A 17386-nucleotide genomic window follows, 5' to 3' on the forward strand; every position below is an offset into this window, starting at 1 on the left:
CTCTGGAACGCGCACACAGAGTTCCAGCAACACCACAAAAACTAGGAGACCCATCAAGACCAATAGTGGCAAGATTACTGCATTTTCGGGACCAGATAACATCTTGCAGAGAGCTCGCCAAAAACAAGGTCTGCAAATTGACAATAGTGCCATAATGGTTTTTCCGGACTTCACAAGGTAGGTACAATGGAACAGGGCGTCCTTTTTGGCTGTCAAAAAGAAGTTACGTCAGCTGCACTTGCCATACGCAATGTTGTTTCCCGCGTGACTTTGAGTGGCAGACCCAGCTAGAACTCGTTTTTGCCTCACACCACAAGAGGCTTGGGAGTGGCTCGAGACGCGTGGACCGACGACCCCTCGCGCATCTGCTCCAAACTCTCCGCACCAGAGCCCTTGCAGTCACAAAAGTGGCTCCAACGCCCCATCGCCCAGAGCACTTAGCCTAGAACGCCGCAAAGCATTGCAGGTTGTAGCGACACATAGCCGAAAAAAGTCTCAGCTCTTCATCGAGCAGGAGCGGTCTGTACACCGAAAGATCAGAAACGTCCCCAGATCGCAGCGACAATGACAGCTCGGGAAAGGACTTGCCCAAGGTTACACCCCAGACTGCAGACTAACTTGTGTGATGCATGTACTGACGCAGTAGGTGCTTAAGATTTCAAAGGCAAGATATGCACCCAGAAGAACTCTCAAAGACTCAGCTGTATGTCACACTGCCCTGAGAGCCGCAACTAAGTGGCCCGGAGGTTACTGTCTGGGTTATTTACTGGGGATGCAGCGGAACAGGGATTCCGGGGACAAGACTGTAGGTCGTTCACCCCTGCACCTGCCATTGAATGTTTGTAAGCTTTAGAAGGGTTTGGATGGGAACTAGTTTTCCAGTACCTGTCTTGGGGAGGGGGAGTCGGGGGTTTTCTTTCAGTTGGGAAATGTTGGGGAGGCCTGGCGCGTCACAGGGGAGGGGGGATTTTAATGTATGCAGGAAATTCCTAAGACAATGGGATCCCCACTAGCTTTAAAATGTATTTCGTGGAACGTGAGGGGGATGCACTCAATGGGAGACATCATAAAATACACTCATATTTGGTTCGCAGAGGTATTCAGATCGCATTGCTTCAGGAAACTCACATAATAGCAAAAGGAGGAGTCAAGCATACTACACCACTTACACCTCGTATGCACGGGGGGTCCTCATATAGGTAAGGGCGGGGGTACTCTTTCAGTGCACAAAACAGATAATAGATCCAGAATGCAGGTATGTGGTAGTATCGGGGAGATTGGATGATAGGGACTTAGAACTAGGTAGTATATACACGCCTAATTCGGACCAGCCAGCCTTTTCTCACATCTTTCTAGGAAATTATATATTCATATTATTTACTCATTTGTAAGGCGCATCGAATCACCCCAGGGGGATCTCTCGGCGCCTGAGAGAGGTGCACACTATTGCAGAGGAAACATTACAATAGCCAGGTCTTAAGAAGCTTTTTAAAATGGTGGAAATTGGTACAAGCGCGGATCTCATCCGGCAAGATATTCCAATGAGTGGGGGCTAAGTACGAAAATGCCCATCCACCCACCTTCGCCTTCCTGATTCTCCATACACAGAGCAAGTTACGGCTGCTGGATCTCAGCAGTCGTGTGGGTTGATACCGTTCGATCTTCTTCATCAGGTAGGCTGGCCCCATCCCATGAAGGGATTTAAAAACCAGACATAGCAGTTTAAAAATGGGGAGCCAATGCAATTGGCGCAGGAGGGGTAAAGAGGGAGTCTGTGCCGGCTTGTTGAGGACAAGACGGGCTGCCGTGTTTTGGACCTCTTGTAATTTATCGGCCAAATACTCCCTCATCCCGACCATCTGTGAGTTGCCATAGTCCAGTCGACTAACCAGGAGCGACTGGATAAGAGTCTGTCTGGCCATGAACGGAATCCACGGAAAGATCCTCCTGAGCATTCGCATGGTTCTAAAGCAGGTGCCTGCCACCGACTTTACCTGCTCTTCCATTGATAAGTTGTTATCAATTTTTATGCCCAGGTTCTTGGCCCATCCTCTAGGGGCGGGCGCGTCTCCTAGCTCTGGTGGCCACCAATCAGGGGTCCACATATCCTCCGCTTTACCAAATAGAACTATCTCAGTCTTAGAGGAGTTGAGCTGGAGAAAGTTCTTTTTCATCCACCTCGCAATGCTGGTCATACAGTGTCTAAATTTAAGTTTGGTGACCGCAGGACTCTTCTCAATAGGGACTATCACCTGGGTGTCATCAGCATAAGATATGATTTCAAACCCACAGTTCCTAATAATTGAGGCTAAGGGGCCACATATATGTTGAACAAGGTGGGGCTCAAAACTGAGCCCTGTCGTACCCCCTTATCAACACTGGTGGTATGAGAGACAAAGGACCCGAACTGGACACATTGAGTTCTGTCCGCCAGGAAGCTCTGGATCCATTTGAAGGCCCCGCCTCTGACACCAGTCTCTCGCAACTGGTCCAAAAGGATCTGCTGAGAGATGGTGTCAAATGCAGCCGACAGATCCAACAACACCAACATGACAGGGATATCCCTATCCAGGGACATCCTTATAGTGTCCGTAACCTCCAACATTGCCGCCTCCATGCTGTGTGAGGCACGGAAGCCCGACTGGGAAGTATCCAGTATGTTTTTCTGCTCCAAATAGTGGGAGAGATGCCGATTGACTAAAGCCTCCATGATTTTTGCACAACACGGCACAAGAGAAATGGGTCTAAAATTCTGAAGATCGGAGGGGTCAGCTAGAGCCTTCTTGAGAAGGGGTTTTATATGTGCGTTTTTCCATTTACGAGGGACAGTGGAAGTGGGAAGCGAGATGTTACAAACATTCGCAAGAGCCTCCGCAAGGACTGGGGATAGCGCTGACATAACAGCAGGAGGCACCGAATCTGATGGAGAGCCAGATTTCGCTAGGGTTAGTAGGGAACAAACTTCTTCCCCTGTAAGATTGGGGATGTGTTCTAGGCTTGATGGACTCTGACTCTCCAAAATGGGAGCTTTGCCATAAACGCCCTCCTCCGGTCCAAAGGTTCGATAAATCACATTGATTTTGTTGGTAAAGTGGCTCCCTAGGTTCTCACATAATGTCTGAGTAGGCGATGAGAGCGGATTATTGGCCCTAGGGTTGGTGAACTCCTTTAGAATGATAAAAAGTTCCTGAGATGAGTTTTTAGCTTCCATGATACAGGAGCCTAAATAAGATCTCCTGGCTGAGTTACAACTACTCAAGTAAGCTCTGTGCGCGGTTCGATAGAGCGATTCATACTGCTCCAACTTGGACTTTCTCCATCTTCTCTCTTTGGCCCTGCAAGAGGCTTTCTCTCTTCTAAGACTGTCTGAATACCAAGGGGCCGGCGCTGCCCTCACCTGAATATTTACCCTCTTAAATGGAGCAATAGAGTCTAGGGCGTTAGTTATGGCGGCTTCGAACCTATCTTAAGGCTGTATCACCGTCATCGCCCTCCTCAAATATGGGTGAGATAAAGACCCGACTGAAAGCAGCCGGTGTCACCTTCTTCCAAGGTCTGCGGAGATCTTTATGACTGTGTGAGGGGCTGGGTGGTTTCGTACACACCCACGAGAAGTTGAGAGCTAAGTGATCTGTCCAGCCCATCTTCTGCGGGGGTTCCACCACCACCTCACTGATGTTAGTAAAGACAGTGTCCAACACATGGCCCGCCACGTGAGTGGGACTAGTGATTCTAGGGGAAAGATCAAGAGATTCCATCGCTGCTACCAAACAGGCAGATTCTATGCTGGAGAGAGCTTCCAGGTGATGGTTAAAGTCCCCAACCAGCAAGAACCTGTCCGCTTGGAGCATATACGGGGCCAGCATTTCTAACAGAGTAGAGCAAAATTCTCACTTGTTACCTCCAGGAGGGTGGTACACTAGGGCACCCGCCCATTCAATGGCTTGGCCCCGCAGTACCCTAAATATCAACAACTCTCGGTTGGAGGAGGAGACGGTATCTAGGGTTTTAATATGATAAGGGAAGCGCGTTGCGATGGCCAAACCTCCACCCCGCTTTCCAGGTCTGTCCAACCGGACCACTGAATAGTCAGCTGGGAATGCTATTGCCAGTGCAGGGGTCGCTTCATTATTCAACCAAGTCTCGGTAAAGAGGCATATGTCAGGCCTAGCTTCATCTAATAAATCCCAAATTTTAGCCACATGTCTTGGAATGGATCTAACATTGAGATAGAGCCCTTTAAAGGGCACTCCTAACCCACCCCCCAAATCCCTCTTATTCCCCTTCTCATGTGTGTTCCGCGAGGGTTTAAGGGGGGAAGTATAGTTGTGGATTGAGGGATGTAAGTGTACATTCTTCCCGGGCCCATCCATACCCTAGGCATTTCCCTACCGGGGAGGCACTCCCTGCTTGGAGGTTAATTTACCTTCCTGCACAAGGTGCAAGATGCCCGAGTTCCACCAGCCTCTCATGGGAATAAATCAGGCTAGGCAGCGGGGGTCTCTGTGTGTAAACGGGCGGCATTCCCTGGTGGCCGGCAGCGTCCGGGCACAGATGGGCTTGCCCAGCGGCGCATCCGCTGCGCAGTCGGAAATGCCGGAAAGTTATAGGTGGGAGGGCCAACCACTAGAGCGCTTACCGCTTCCTTGGCGCCCCACGCGGCTGAGAAAGCTAAAGGAGGGACTCTCTCCACATCAATCAATCGGAATAACCGATTGCGGTGGACCGGAGAGCCGTCCTCGCTGCGCGTTACAAAAGACTCCGTTGCCCCTACCCCAGTACGTTTTTTAAAATAAATTTAAAAGCCTCCACAAGTGTGAACAGTCCCCAGATAAAAACAGTTCAAACAATTCACTCAAAGTAAAATCAAAAAGAGTGCATCCTTCTCCGACTAATGACTATCAATTGTGATGTACGATGTCTTGAACAGCATACATGGTAGTGGAGTTAAGAATGCAGAGCTAACCATCATTGGCAATTACCTGTGTTTATAGAGGTTTAGACCGTATATACACAGCATACCTAGTTTTTAGAGGAAATTGTACAGTTTGAATATCACTTTTTTTTATCTTCTAAGAAAAGATTTGCACCAGTTTAAGTTTACATTTTTAGTGAATAAATGTACAGAGATTCGTACCAAAATATTTCAAAAATATATTAAAATTAGAAATTTCAAACACCACCTTAGGTGCACTCACAAAAACAAAATACATTTCTCCATGAGTTTCAACAACAGTTTAAAACATGACCAATTTTTTATTCTAGGAGACTGTTGCGTCTGCTGGGAAGCAAAGAATGGCAATAGAAATCAAAACAAAAACAAATCAAACTGATTGAACAGATTCCTCCTTTTAAACTGTTTTTTAAATCCACATGAGGTGGTCCTCTGGATCTATGAAAGAGGAGGCAACTTGTACACAAGTTCATTCATCACTCCACTTCTAGTGCAAAACTGGGTACCAGGTCCAGATTCTCGAAACTCCATGTCCACAATAGTACTACAGAAGGGTCATATGCCCCTTTCTGTAATTCAGACTGTGCTTCTTGACCCTGTCCTGCCTTCAATGAAGAGAATTCCCTCATTATCATGGAGGCATGCCCTCGTACAAGAGTAAATCTGTGCGCATGCTCCTAGCACCAAAGCATCCACACAAGCAAAGAGGTCACGGAAAGGTGGACTGAATGCTCTCTATCCAGGCGGTAACAGACCTCCCACACTCTCTCCTGGGTGTCCTCTGAGAGTGCAGTGGCGTAGCTAGCTCTCTGACTACCCGTGGCGGTCCCGGCGTTTGACGCATTGATGAGCGGGGGTGAGGAATTTAGGGTGCTTGCTATTGGCGCCCAAGACGACAGGCAAGAGTGGGGGAGGCCACCACCCCCAAAACTCGTGCCGCCCGGGGCAGACCACCCCCGCTTAGCTATGCCACTGTGAGAGAGGGCAGGGAGGTTCCCATGAACCTTCTGAGGAAAGCCAGGTGGGGAGGACAAGCAGGCACAGCGCACATTTCACACTGATCTCTCGTGAAGGAAGGAAAGGCTGTGAGTATGGTACACCAACTGTGGCTGCAAAACCAGGTCTGTGTTCTCTTTGGTAACACAAATCCCGCAAGAAACATACTTGCATCTTGTGGATGAGAAGGTGACTTATTCAAGCTTAAGTTACAAATGATGGCTCACACAGACATAACCCAATGAATTGCATGTCCGATTAGATGCCATATTGTGCTCCCCTGATGTCCACGAGGGGATTTGCAGCAGTAAGTACCTCACTAGGACGCTCTCTGACCACAATCCTGAACTAGTAAGCTTACAGTGGTCCCGCTGGCGACCCAAGATCCTTACCTGGCGCTTGCGACCGGAGGCTTTAGATAATCAAGTATTTCATGCTGCAATAGGAACAGCTATTACCAACAACTTCCAAGACAATGCTGACACTGCAACATCCTCCTTAGTGGAGTGGGATGCATGCAAAGCAGTCTTCAGAGGGTGCTGTATATCTGAGATGATGGGCGTACGGAAGGTGCTCCTTAAAGACATAGAGAGGGATGACCAATGGCTGCGAGACCTGGAAAAAGATAGGCCTGAGAACCCGGCCAAGCAGAAGGAGATTTTGGAGGCTAGGGAGGCAGTGGCAGTGCAAATGAAGTGTCTGCGTTGCTTCGACTATAAAAAATACATCACCCGTGCTCATTCGGAAAAAGGAAAAGTCGGAAGCCCTTTTGGCTTGGTTGGCTAACCCCGCCAGGAGAGGCACAGTGATCTTGGAACTTAGAGACCAGGATGGGGCGGCAAGGTATTACCAGCGGGGCATCAATGACTTGTTGCTGGCCTATTACAAGGACCTCTACCGGAGTAAGTTGACTCCAGCAGAGGAGAGTTTGCACGAGTTCATACGAGACGTGGAACTACCAGCCCTAGACGAGGACAATGCAGGTGCACTAGGGCGCGAGATAGAGCTTGGAGAAGTGAGAAACTCCAGGCACGGATGGCCTGCCAATTGATTTCTACCTAGCATACATTGATTTATTGGCTCCCAAGCTGGTACAGTTAAATAATGACGCAAAGCGGGTTGGTCACCTACCTGCAACTACTAGAGAGGCGATCATCATACCGTTACTCAAACCGGGGAAACCGTCATGGGATAAGACTGTGTATTGCCCTTGATCCATGCTTAATTTAGACTATAAAATACTAAGTAGGGTTTTGGCTACTCGCTTGCTCCCCCAAATGGCTGCCATGATACACAAAGATCAATCCGGGTTTTTCCCTACCAGAAACAGGGCGCTCAACACTCGGCGCCTCCTGCGAGTTCTAGAGGCTGACTCCTATATTGTAGACGTGGCGACGATCTTCGCCATTGATATAGAAAAAGCGTTTGACAGCCTAGAATAGCCTTATTCGTTCCATGCGATGCAGAAAATGGGGCTGGCTGATGATTTTGTGGGTTGGACGGCTCTCCTATATTCCGACTCTACTGCCAGAGTTAAAACTGGTGGGCTAATTTCAGACTCCTGTAGTGTGGGAAGGGGAACATGTCAGGGGTGCCCCCTTTCTCCCCTGCTGTTTGCCCTGGCGATGGAGCTGCTGGCAGCGCAGGCCAGATCAGGGCGGGCTTATCAGGGACTCACTGTGCATAGGCAGATCCATCACATTGCACTGTACACTGATGACCTTTTGCTTTTTCTAGCTGATTCTGGGGATGCCCTTGTGGGAGCGAAAAACTTGCTACAGGACCTCAGCAGAGTCGCAGGGTTAAAAGTGAACTGGGTGAAGTCTTGCCTGTTTCCTGCACGAGGAGGCCGAATAGGTCCACGAGAAACAGAGGGGGTGACTTGGGAAGACAGGTGCCTGCCACACCTGTGTATACAAATATACCACACTCAAGAAGACATCCTAGAGGGTAACATAGGAAAAGCTATCAGAGGAACAAAAAACAACTTTTGACTTCTGGGGCTCATAGCCGTTCTCTGGCTGGCTGCGTAGCCCTGCTCAAAATGGTCACTCTCCCGAGATTACTGCACTACTTTGGGACCTTACCCGTCTGGATCCCGACAAAGTACTTTGCCCTGCTCCGATCAATGCTCACGGGTTTTCTATGGGGTACTGGCAGACGTAGAGTAGCACTTACTTTCCATATGCGACCAAGAGTGGAGGGTGGGCTCGCAGTACCTGACTATGAGACCTATTATTTGGCGGTGCAGTTTCAGTGGCTCGCGCAATGGGTAGCGAGCAGTGTCAGAGGAGAAGAAGAGCTAAGAGAGGAGTTTGAGTCCTTGAGGCTGCTATCTCACATCATCTTGCGGCTCCCTGTCAGACCCACAGCCCTCACCTCTGAGCTCGACACAGCACGACGGTGCATGGACAGGTAGCTGCGAAGGGCTAAAATTAGACGCCCTTACGCGCTGGAAATCCCGTTACTTATGTGTACGGCCTTGCTGCATGGAGGTAACTGACAGAGGTTGGAGCTCTGGGTGGAACAGGGGTTGACTAGCTTAGGAGACTTATATGAAGAGGGGGGCCATGATCCGGGTCAATGATCTACAAGCCCGCTATGACTTACCTAGGGGGGATTTTCTGCTGTACACAGCCCTCACTGCTGCCATTCGATAACACTGGGGAGGAGGACTCACAGAGCCCAAAACGTCACTGGACTGCCAATACGTGGTAATGGCAGCAGGTACCTTCAAAGCTGTGACATGCTTATACAGGCGCATGACAAGGGAAACGCTACCCCCCTGACTGAACTGTGGCTCAAGTGGGAAACTGACCTTGGGGAGGCTATCCCGGAGAAGACCTGGGGGGATTTGGTAGAGAGAGCCTGGAAGAACATCCGCAACGCTAGGTTCCAATTAGTACATTTTTATATCTTGCACAGGGCATACCTTATTCTCCGGAAAAGCTCAATAAATATTTCCCAACCCAAACAGCGGCTTGCCCGCGCTGCAATACAGAAGGCGCAGATTTCAAACATATGTTGTGGGCTTGCCCGTTCCTGGACAGCTACTGGGGGGAGATAACGACATTACTTACTGATCTTACTGACAGGGAAGTAGAGCGGACCCAGAAACACTGCATTCTACACTGGTTCCCTCACACGTCCAAGAATAAAATCACGAGTAAGTTCTTAGACCTGGGTCTTTTATTGGCCAAAAGGGATATCACCATGCATTGGAAAGCAAAGCAGGGTCCAAGCATAGCAAGATGGAAAGCAGAACTCCTTAAGTGGGCCGAATGTGAAGGTGTGATCAGACAGCAGATAGCCAGAAGAACAGGGAGTGAGAGGGCACTAGAAGCAGCGAGGGCTTGGGAAGCGTTAGTCGTGGTGCTTAAATTCCCTGAAGATGGTGAGGACGCAGACTCTATAGGTGTTCCCCCAGCAGACATAAGTTAGGCTGCAGGAGGGGGAGGTTTATTTAGGTCTGGGAGCAAGCTACTGAGGACTGCCTTCTGCTGCCTGGATGAGATGTGATCCCCTATAGTGCTACTCCAGTCAATGGCGACACCCTGCTTGGGGTACTGGTCTACTATACATTAACGACCTAGATGTAAGTGACACGCCTAGGGGGTGGGAAGGGAGGGGGTGGATGCGGGATGGGAGGTTTCAGTCTGGAATGAATGTCCGTATATGGGTAGGGCCGCCCAGTGCATCCTTGTTCTCTGATTTGTAATGCTGAAAACAGTTTTTCTTGTGGCTATTGCCTCTTTCAGAATAACAGAGAATTGTATCAACAGTTATCCTGATAGTCATACATTCTGTATTTGCTTCGCTGGTGGTATTGAGACGATAGCGTAAAGTTTTAGATCAGTTAATTTGAGTTGCATTTCTCTCGGAATGTACTTTTGCTGGCCTACTTCCTGCATCTTTTTCCTTATATGTTGAAAGAGCTATAGCTCGAATTAGACACAATAGAGGCTCACAGGTATGAGGTGGAGAGGTTCAAAGACTACAAGGACAAACAACCTTTTCTCTGTGCACCATGTTTGATAAATGGAAAGACTGTATGTGCTCTGCATTAGAGCTGAGTGGAATACCAGTTTGACTATTGTTCAAATGGTCACTTGGGAGTCTGTACATACATTTTCAGAACATTTCAGTCTATAACTGGATTTAAGGTCAGAGATGCAGTTTGGTAAAACGGTTTCTAGTTTGAAAATGGCTTTCATTCCTAAAACCATAACTGCATGGTTGATACCTTGGGTGTCCTACTAAAATGAATTTTCCGAAAGCTGCTTCCTTTAAAATGAAAAGTTACTTACAGTTGGAAATATTCTTTCCCCATGCTTGCTTGATCATCCTGCAGATTCCTCACCATCTTCCACTCACTGCTTTCCTCTTCTCTGTAGGATTTTGTTATGTGGTAATGTTCCTTTTGTCTAATAGTTATGTCTGTTTTTGTTCTGGCTTCTGTGGATCAGGGGAAAATATCCAGAACCCAAGTTGATCGGCTGTGCTGCACCTTTATGGAGACACTGTCATTTCTGATTATAGTGACAATAACCTTCTGTCCAGGTTGCTCTTGTACTTCCTAGTGCCAGTCAAAGTTACTTCTGAAAAATTCCAGATCTAGTCTGATGCAAAGGGAGATTACTACAGTGAGCAATCTGCATGAAGGTCTAGTATCCTCAAAAACACATTAGTTATGATAGGTTACTTTTCCTTCCACTACGTAGACCTGCCCTCTAACTGGATGTTGATTTGTAAAGTGGCTTATGGCATAATATTTGGAATGGATGTTTGCATGAAGAGAATGCAATCATTATCTCAAATAGGTTCCTTTAATCAGGTTTATCATTTTAAGAAACTGTTTGTTTCTTCACCAATGTAGTGCGGCTTCCAGAAGTTGATAATATGAGAAGATCTAAGGAATAAGAGAAAAACAGCTGCAAGAGAAATACTGTTTACTTATTTTGTTTTCAATTTTTATTTTTCAGGTTCTAAAGTGTGAAGTGGAGCTAATGGCTAAAATGGCAAAGACTATTGATGGCTTTACCCAGAACCAGACAAGATTGGTGGTAATTATTGATGGCTTGGACGCCTGTGAGCAAGACAAGGTTCTGCAGATGTTGGATACGGTATGTTTGAAGTGCTTTTTGGCATAGTTGTAATATTTTGCGCATTTTCCACATTTAATTATTTATTATTTCCATTTGAATATGGTAAATAAGACCATGTGCATGATGGAAAAGCATTGACCAACACATAGTGTATCACATGTAAGCTAAAGTACTGGTGTCACAGGATGTTTTCCATAGACCGTGAAGGCTTGTATTTCCACATACCTATTCTGTTTTTTGTGGTGTAAGGCACCAGTCAAGGTCCCCTAGGACTGGTGTCTAATTTACGCATTTATGCATGCTAAAGTGCAGATGGTTTTTACCTAAGTGATTTAGTATATTATTGTTTTTATCCGATAGAGGCTTCTAGCCACAGATTCCTTACCTTAGAATGATCCCCATTCGTCATAGTGGATCTGGAAATGTTTCCATGTCCAGTACCCCTGCCTGCAGGTAGGTGGCAGATGTTCAGCTCCGTATGGCGTCTGCACTGGGATTGACGTGCGCTGCACCTATATAAGTGCCACTGGAGCTCGCTGATGTCAGTTCTTTTCTTTCCATGCCAGTCAGCACAGATCCAGAGAACAGCTACCCCCCCTAGTCACTTTTTGACTGACCCTTTTCAACGTTTTGGCAAAGATTTTTTGAGACATTGTCTCCTGGTGTGGCATGAATGGCTGCTTTTAAGCACCCAACTGGTACTCTGCCTGTGGGTTCGTCCCAACTCAACTCCCCCACGCCCCCTCCCCCGGCGCCAGTTGGGCTGCTTGGATTCATAAAAAGATTAGGACTGATGACAGTCAATCCACTTAGACCTTCCTCTGCGAAGGCCCCACAGAGGACATCCCAAACGGTACCAGCGACTCCGCCCCGTTCTCATCTCCGACTCGGAGACAGATGAGCATTGCCCAACACGACTGGAGACATTTCATCCAGGCTAGATGCTGAGCCCTATTCCTATGGGCTAGTACTCGGGGAAGATTGGGAGGGGCCACTGGACCTTTATGAATACCAGCACCTAGACCCCAGTGAGGACAACTGGTGTGAGAATTTGGCAGATGCCAGTGGTCTGGACACCTCCCCAGATACTGGCTTTGTCTCTCCTTTTACTGTGGCTTCAGAGGAGGGAGCCTCATTTGCAGTGGTGGTGGTGGTGAGTGCTGCCGAGGTCCTCGTCCTTCAGCTTCCTTCCGTTGCTGTCAAGACAAACATCTTGATGGAGGTGCTTCAGCCTGGAGTCACCCCTTCCGAAACACTTCTCCCTTTTTTATGAAGCTTTCACGGACGTCCTACTTGGAGCCTGGTCCAAGCCTTGCACAGGGGTGCCTATGAATAGGACAGTTGCCCGCTGCCATCACCCCACCCTTGGGGATCCCAACTTCCTTACCTCTTTTATGCTCTTTTTAAATAATGCAACTGCTCAAATCTAAAATTCTTTTAGAGCTGCTACCAACATGAGAATGTTTTACTGCACCGTGAGAACTCTGTGTTTCTGACACTGGCAGCTATTAAGCCTGTCTATATGGAAAAATACAGGGATCCCGATCCTTCTGTTCTATCCCCTGGCTCACTGTCTTCCAATTGCTGAATTTGTGAAGCACATGCACCTGAGGGTGCTTTGTAGTTTGTAAGGGATTGTGAAGGACATCTCTGTTTCAATAGAGTCTTCCTCCCCTAATGATCTTTTTCTGTACTTTAACCCCTTCGCCGCGGCACGAATTCCGCCGCGGCGCTGGGGGGGTTTGGGGTCAGCGCGGCGCCACCATGCTCGTGACGGAACCACTCCGTTATGAGTCACGGGCGAGCTGTGCTCATGACGGGAGTGGTTCCGTCACGACTCCGCCCACTTGCATTGTTCGCCCGCACAGGCGGGGAATCAGTGCCGCGTGGGCGGAGCGGCCGCCAACGGCCGCAGCATGACGGAACCACTCCGTCATGAGCACACGGCGCCCGTGGCTGATGACGGAGTGGTTCCGTCATGAGCAGGGAAGGGGTTAAGCCCTTGAGTACTTTTTACTAGAGCATGGAAGGATTGAAGAATGCTGTTAATTGTGAGCCAGACAGTCGACATATATGGGTATTAGTGATTGTACCTGAATTAACAGCCAGGCAGATGGTAGATTGTATAATACTACACTCTTGGGCAAGAATACCGGCCCTCATCAGATGCTAGAATCCAAATCGGCAACATTCTTTCTTACAATACATCTTTGCTTAACACTGACTCAGATGAAGCAATCCATAATATAAAAAATTAGACTGAAACATCTTGAATGGCATGCATTTAATAAAAAAGACATCCAGCATTAAGTGTTTTGTGCCGCTAGAGTATCACTCAAATACTGGCAGCCAACTTGTTCTAAAGCACTTGAAACAATGGCCTGGCTTAGCTCTCTTGGACTGGAATTAATAGCTTGTACATCCCAGTCAGTTAATATAAAGGGAGTAGCAATATTGGCTAAGAAAGGATTGTTGGAGGTAAGGAAGCAAAAGGTTGATAAGCTGGGACGTTGGGTTATGATTGAGGCAGCTATATCTCAGCAAGTTATTACGTTCTGTTCAATATATGGGCCAAATTTAGACGTTCCGGATATTTTTCAGGAGCTCAACTCAGAACTTTCACTTTATTCACAACCTATGATAGTCTGTGGCGATTTAAATATTCACCTTCCCTCAGGGTTTAATCTGAGATTGGCTGAACCTTATATGGGAAGGAAGCCAAGAGGGTTTAGGGGTTTGCAAGCATTTGTCCAGGATCAATGCCTTTATGACGCCTGGGTCGAGCTTAATCCAGGCCAAGATGGTTATACATATTTTTCTGCTCCACACCGAAAGATGGCACGACTGGATTATTTTCTGGTCTCAGATGCTATTTTATCAAGGTCATCTATTAAGGTTTTACCCAAAATAATATCGGATCATAATCCGGTGATATTGGAATTTGAGTGTACTGGTTTGATCTCTGGGACTAGAAAATGGACGTTTGATAGAAGGTTGTTACTGAATGAAGATTATTGCAGTTGGATGAAGAAATGGGTTCTTGAATTCCTCCAGATAAATATAGGCTCAGCTAGGATTGATGTTGTCTGGGATACATTGAAGGCGGGGGTAAGAGGGGAGACACTTAGGTTTGTCGCTAGGAAACGGAAAAAAGACCGGTTGAAGTATCTGAAGGATTTAGCGGATCTCTCTCAGGTGGAGCAGAGACTGGTTCAAGAAATTAATGTCGGGGGTATGGTTAAGGAGGTGCAGGCGGAAGCTGCTGCCTGCCGAGCAAAAATATATCAAGGTTATGCAGAGGAGGTGGCTGCCAAGTATCAGGTATACAGAAATCAATGCTATGAATACGGAGAGAGGGTCGGTAGAGTTCTTGCTAACAGACTACGTCAAAAAGAGGCTCACTCCAGGATAGTTAAAATCAAAGCGATGGATGGAAAATTTGTAGAGACCCTGTCTCAGGTCCGTGATGCCTTTAAAAAATATTATGAAACATTATACATGGCTGAGTCAGTTTTAAGCCCTGAGAGCTATCTCCATAAAATGCCTTGTGTAGGTTTAGAGGAGGCGGATAAAGATTACTTGTTAGAAGATTAAAGTGGCAATGCTTTCGCTAGCTCCAGGGAAGGCGATGGGGCCCGATATGATTCCCTTGGAGTTTTATGTTAAGTTTAGGGAGTTCTTAGTGGAGATAATGATGGCAGTGTTTCAAGGGGCGTTTGATAGGGTACCCCCAGCTTCTTGGTCTCAAACTGTAATTGTGGTTTATTAAAAAAAAGCGAAAGGACCCACATGATTTGACCTCGTATCGACCAATTTCTCTAATTAATGCGGACAATAAAATTTATTCGAAATGTTTGGCAAAAAGATTGGGGGCAGTTATCTCTCCATTAGTGTCAATACACCAACATGGGTTTATCGCAGGGAGGGGGACCACGGACCATGTTAGACGGGTTATCTCTATATTTGATTGGGCCCAGGCGATGAGCGCTCCTGTGGGGTTGGCCCTTTTGGACGCTGAAAAAGTGTTCGATAGGGTCTCTTGGGAGTTTTTATGGGCAGTGATGAGGTGGAAGTCATTTCCTGATGGCTATATACGGGCGATACGTTCAATGTATTCCTCCCCGGGGGCAACAATACGGTTGACTGGAGAGGAGTCACAGAGGTTTTCGATAAACAGGGGCACCCGGCAGGGGTGTCCCTGTTCTCCATTATTGTTCGCCTTATTTATTGACCCTCTCATCTTTAGTTTAGAGGCCGACCCAGAAATTAGACCAGTAAGGGCGCACTCATACTCAGTGAAAGTCTTAGCATATGCCGATGATTTGGCTGTCCTCTCTAGCGATATGAATAAGGCACTGCAGAGAATTGAGGTCATTACAAAAAAGTTCGGAGCAGTGTCTGGCTATAAATTAAATTTGAGTAAAACTCAAGTACTACACACAGAATGCGGATTAGTATCTGGGATGGAGGTAGTTACAGAGGCAACGTATTTAGGTATAATCATTTCACCTCAAACTCAAAGCATTCCAAAAATAAATGTGGAGCCGATGATTTCTTCTGTTAATAAAACTTTGGAACGTCTAGACCGACTGCACTTATCACTGTACGGAAGGGGTAACGTCCTGAAAATGTCTATCTTCCCAAAATTTCTATACCTTTTTCGGGCTATTCCAATTCTCTTTTCTAAATCCATATTTACCAAAATAGAACGAATGTGTACACGATTTTTATGGGGTTACCATCGATCTAGAAGAGCAATTAAGTGGCTTTATCTTCCAACGGAACGGGGAGGGTTGGCTCTTCCGAATTTTTATCTATATTATTGTGCAACGCTACTTCAATTTATGGGCGTTCTGGTGTGTGGCCGGACAGCGACTTTAGATGTTGCTTTCTCACCCTCAATATATGAATGGTGTCTTGGTGATTCAGCACAAGGCTTATTATTGAAAATTTTGGAGCCAAGCTATTACAAAAAAACTAAGTTTAAAATTGTTCAGGCAGCATATTCAGCTTGGTAGTGGTTATGTAAGCAGCTGCATATGCCTGATATCTTATGGGATACACCATTAGACTCGATTGCTATTTTACCTGAGGTGTTTCATGATGCAGTTATGCGGAGGTGGGCTCATTATGGTATCAAAATAATTGGGGATCTGCTGGAGCAGGGAGAGATGACTTCGTTTGCAGCCTTGCAAGGGAGATTCAGGATCAGTAATGTTGATTTTTTTAAATACTTGCAGTTGAGAAGCTTTCTTCAGGGCGCAATCACGGGGGGTAGATGTCAGGCCCGACAGATTCGAATCTTGGATTTAATAAACCAGAATTCTAAAATAGGGCAAATCTATATGGAGATTATCGGTATGCAACGGGATGATATGGCTAGGCAGGAAGCAATTTGGAAGGAGAAATTATCGGTAACTAATTTGGAGTTCAAATTAGTAACGCAAATTGCTGGCTCTATTTTGCTGTCTGGTAGTCTTAAGAGCCAGTCATATATGGCTCTCTTTAATTTGTACTATATGCCGGCAAAGATAGCAAAATGGAAGGGAGGGAGGGGTGATAAATGTGCAAGATGTGGCTTCTATGCAGCAGATTCAATTCATATGTTTTTTTCTTGTCCTGTTCTAAAGCCATTGTTATCAGAAATTGAAGGTTTTATGATGCAATCTTTGGGAATACCGATAACTATTACAGCAATTTTAGCTCTGTTTGGAATAGAATCTGAATCTGTTACAGATTTGATGGGACGAGTGGATCCCCACAGAGGCTTTAAGTTTATTTGTATGTCGGTTCTGAGGTTATGTATAACGTCACAGTGGCTTGACTCGGACCCCCCCTCCTTTTTTATCTGGAGGGCTAAGATAATTTCAATATATAACACGGAATCGGCATTGTATAAACTAAAAGGTTTGTCAAAGAAAAAACTAGGGGCTCGGATATGGGAGCCGATGAGAAACTAGATACAAGAATGATGTTTCTTTTTCTGTATACCCCGATGTATTTATTAGTGGGCTTCTTTTGTGCTGTGTGTTGGAGAATCTTATATATTTTTGTTTTAATATGTAATGCTCACTCGCTGAATCAATAGAATTAAAAAAAAAAAAAAAAAAATGAAACAATGTAGTTCTTTCTATGGAAAACTCTTACTTGGTGAGATAGTCAAACACTTGCCTTGAGAAAGGTCCCTGCCTGTGCTGGACTGTGGGCTGAGGAGTATTCCCTATGACCAGATTAGGAAAAACCATTGGAGGTAGTAAATTATAATAAGAGGTACAGGTGGGGTGCTTCTTTACTGTGGGGTGCTGGCCCCTCTCGAGTGAGCGTAATTGTA

General features: G+C 46.5%; 1 protein-coding gene across 7 annotated transcripts in view; it reads left to right on the forward strand.

Moving 5' to 3' along the window:
- KIDINS220 (kinase D interacting substrate 220) overlaps nt 1–17386 on the forward strand; it is a 1251292-nt gene that overhangs the window by 591343 nt on the left and 642563 nt on the right. For all 7 annotated transcript variants that reach the window (XM_085610740.1, XM_085610741.1, XM_085610744.1 and 4 more), the window contains exon 18: nt 10933–11073. In XM_085610740.1, coding sequence (XP_085466866.1) covers nt 10933–11073 — 141 coding nt within the window. The remainder of the gene's footprint in view (nt 1–10932; nt 11074–17386) is intronic.

The sequence above is a fragment of the Triturus cristatus genome, chromosome 6 (genome assembly GCF_964204655.1).
Source record: "Triturus cristatus chromosome 6, aTriCri1.1, whole genome shotgun sequence".
NCBI classification, from domain to species: Eukaryota; Metazoa; Chordata; class Amphibia; order Caudata; family Salamandridae; genus Triturus; species Triturus cristatus.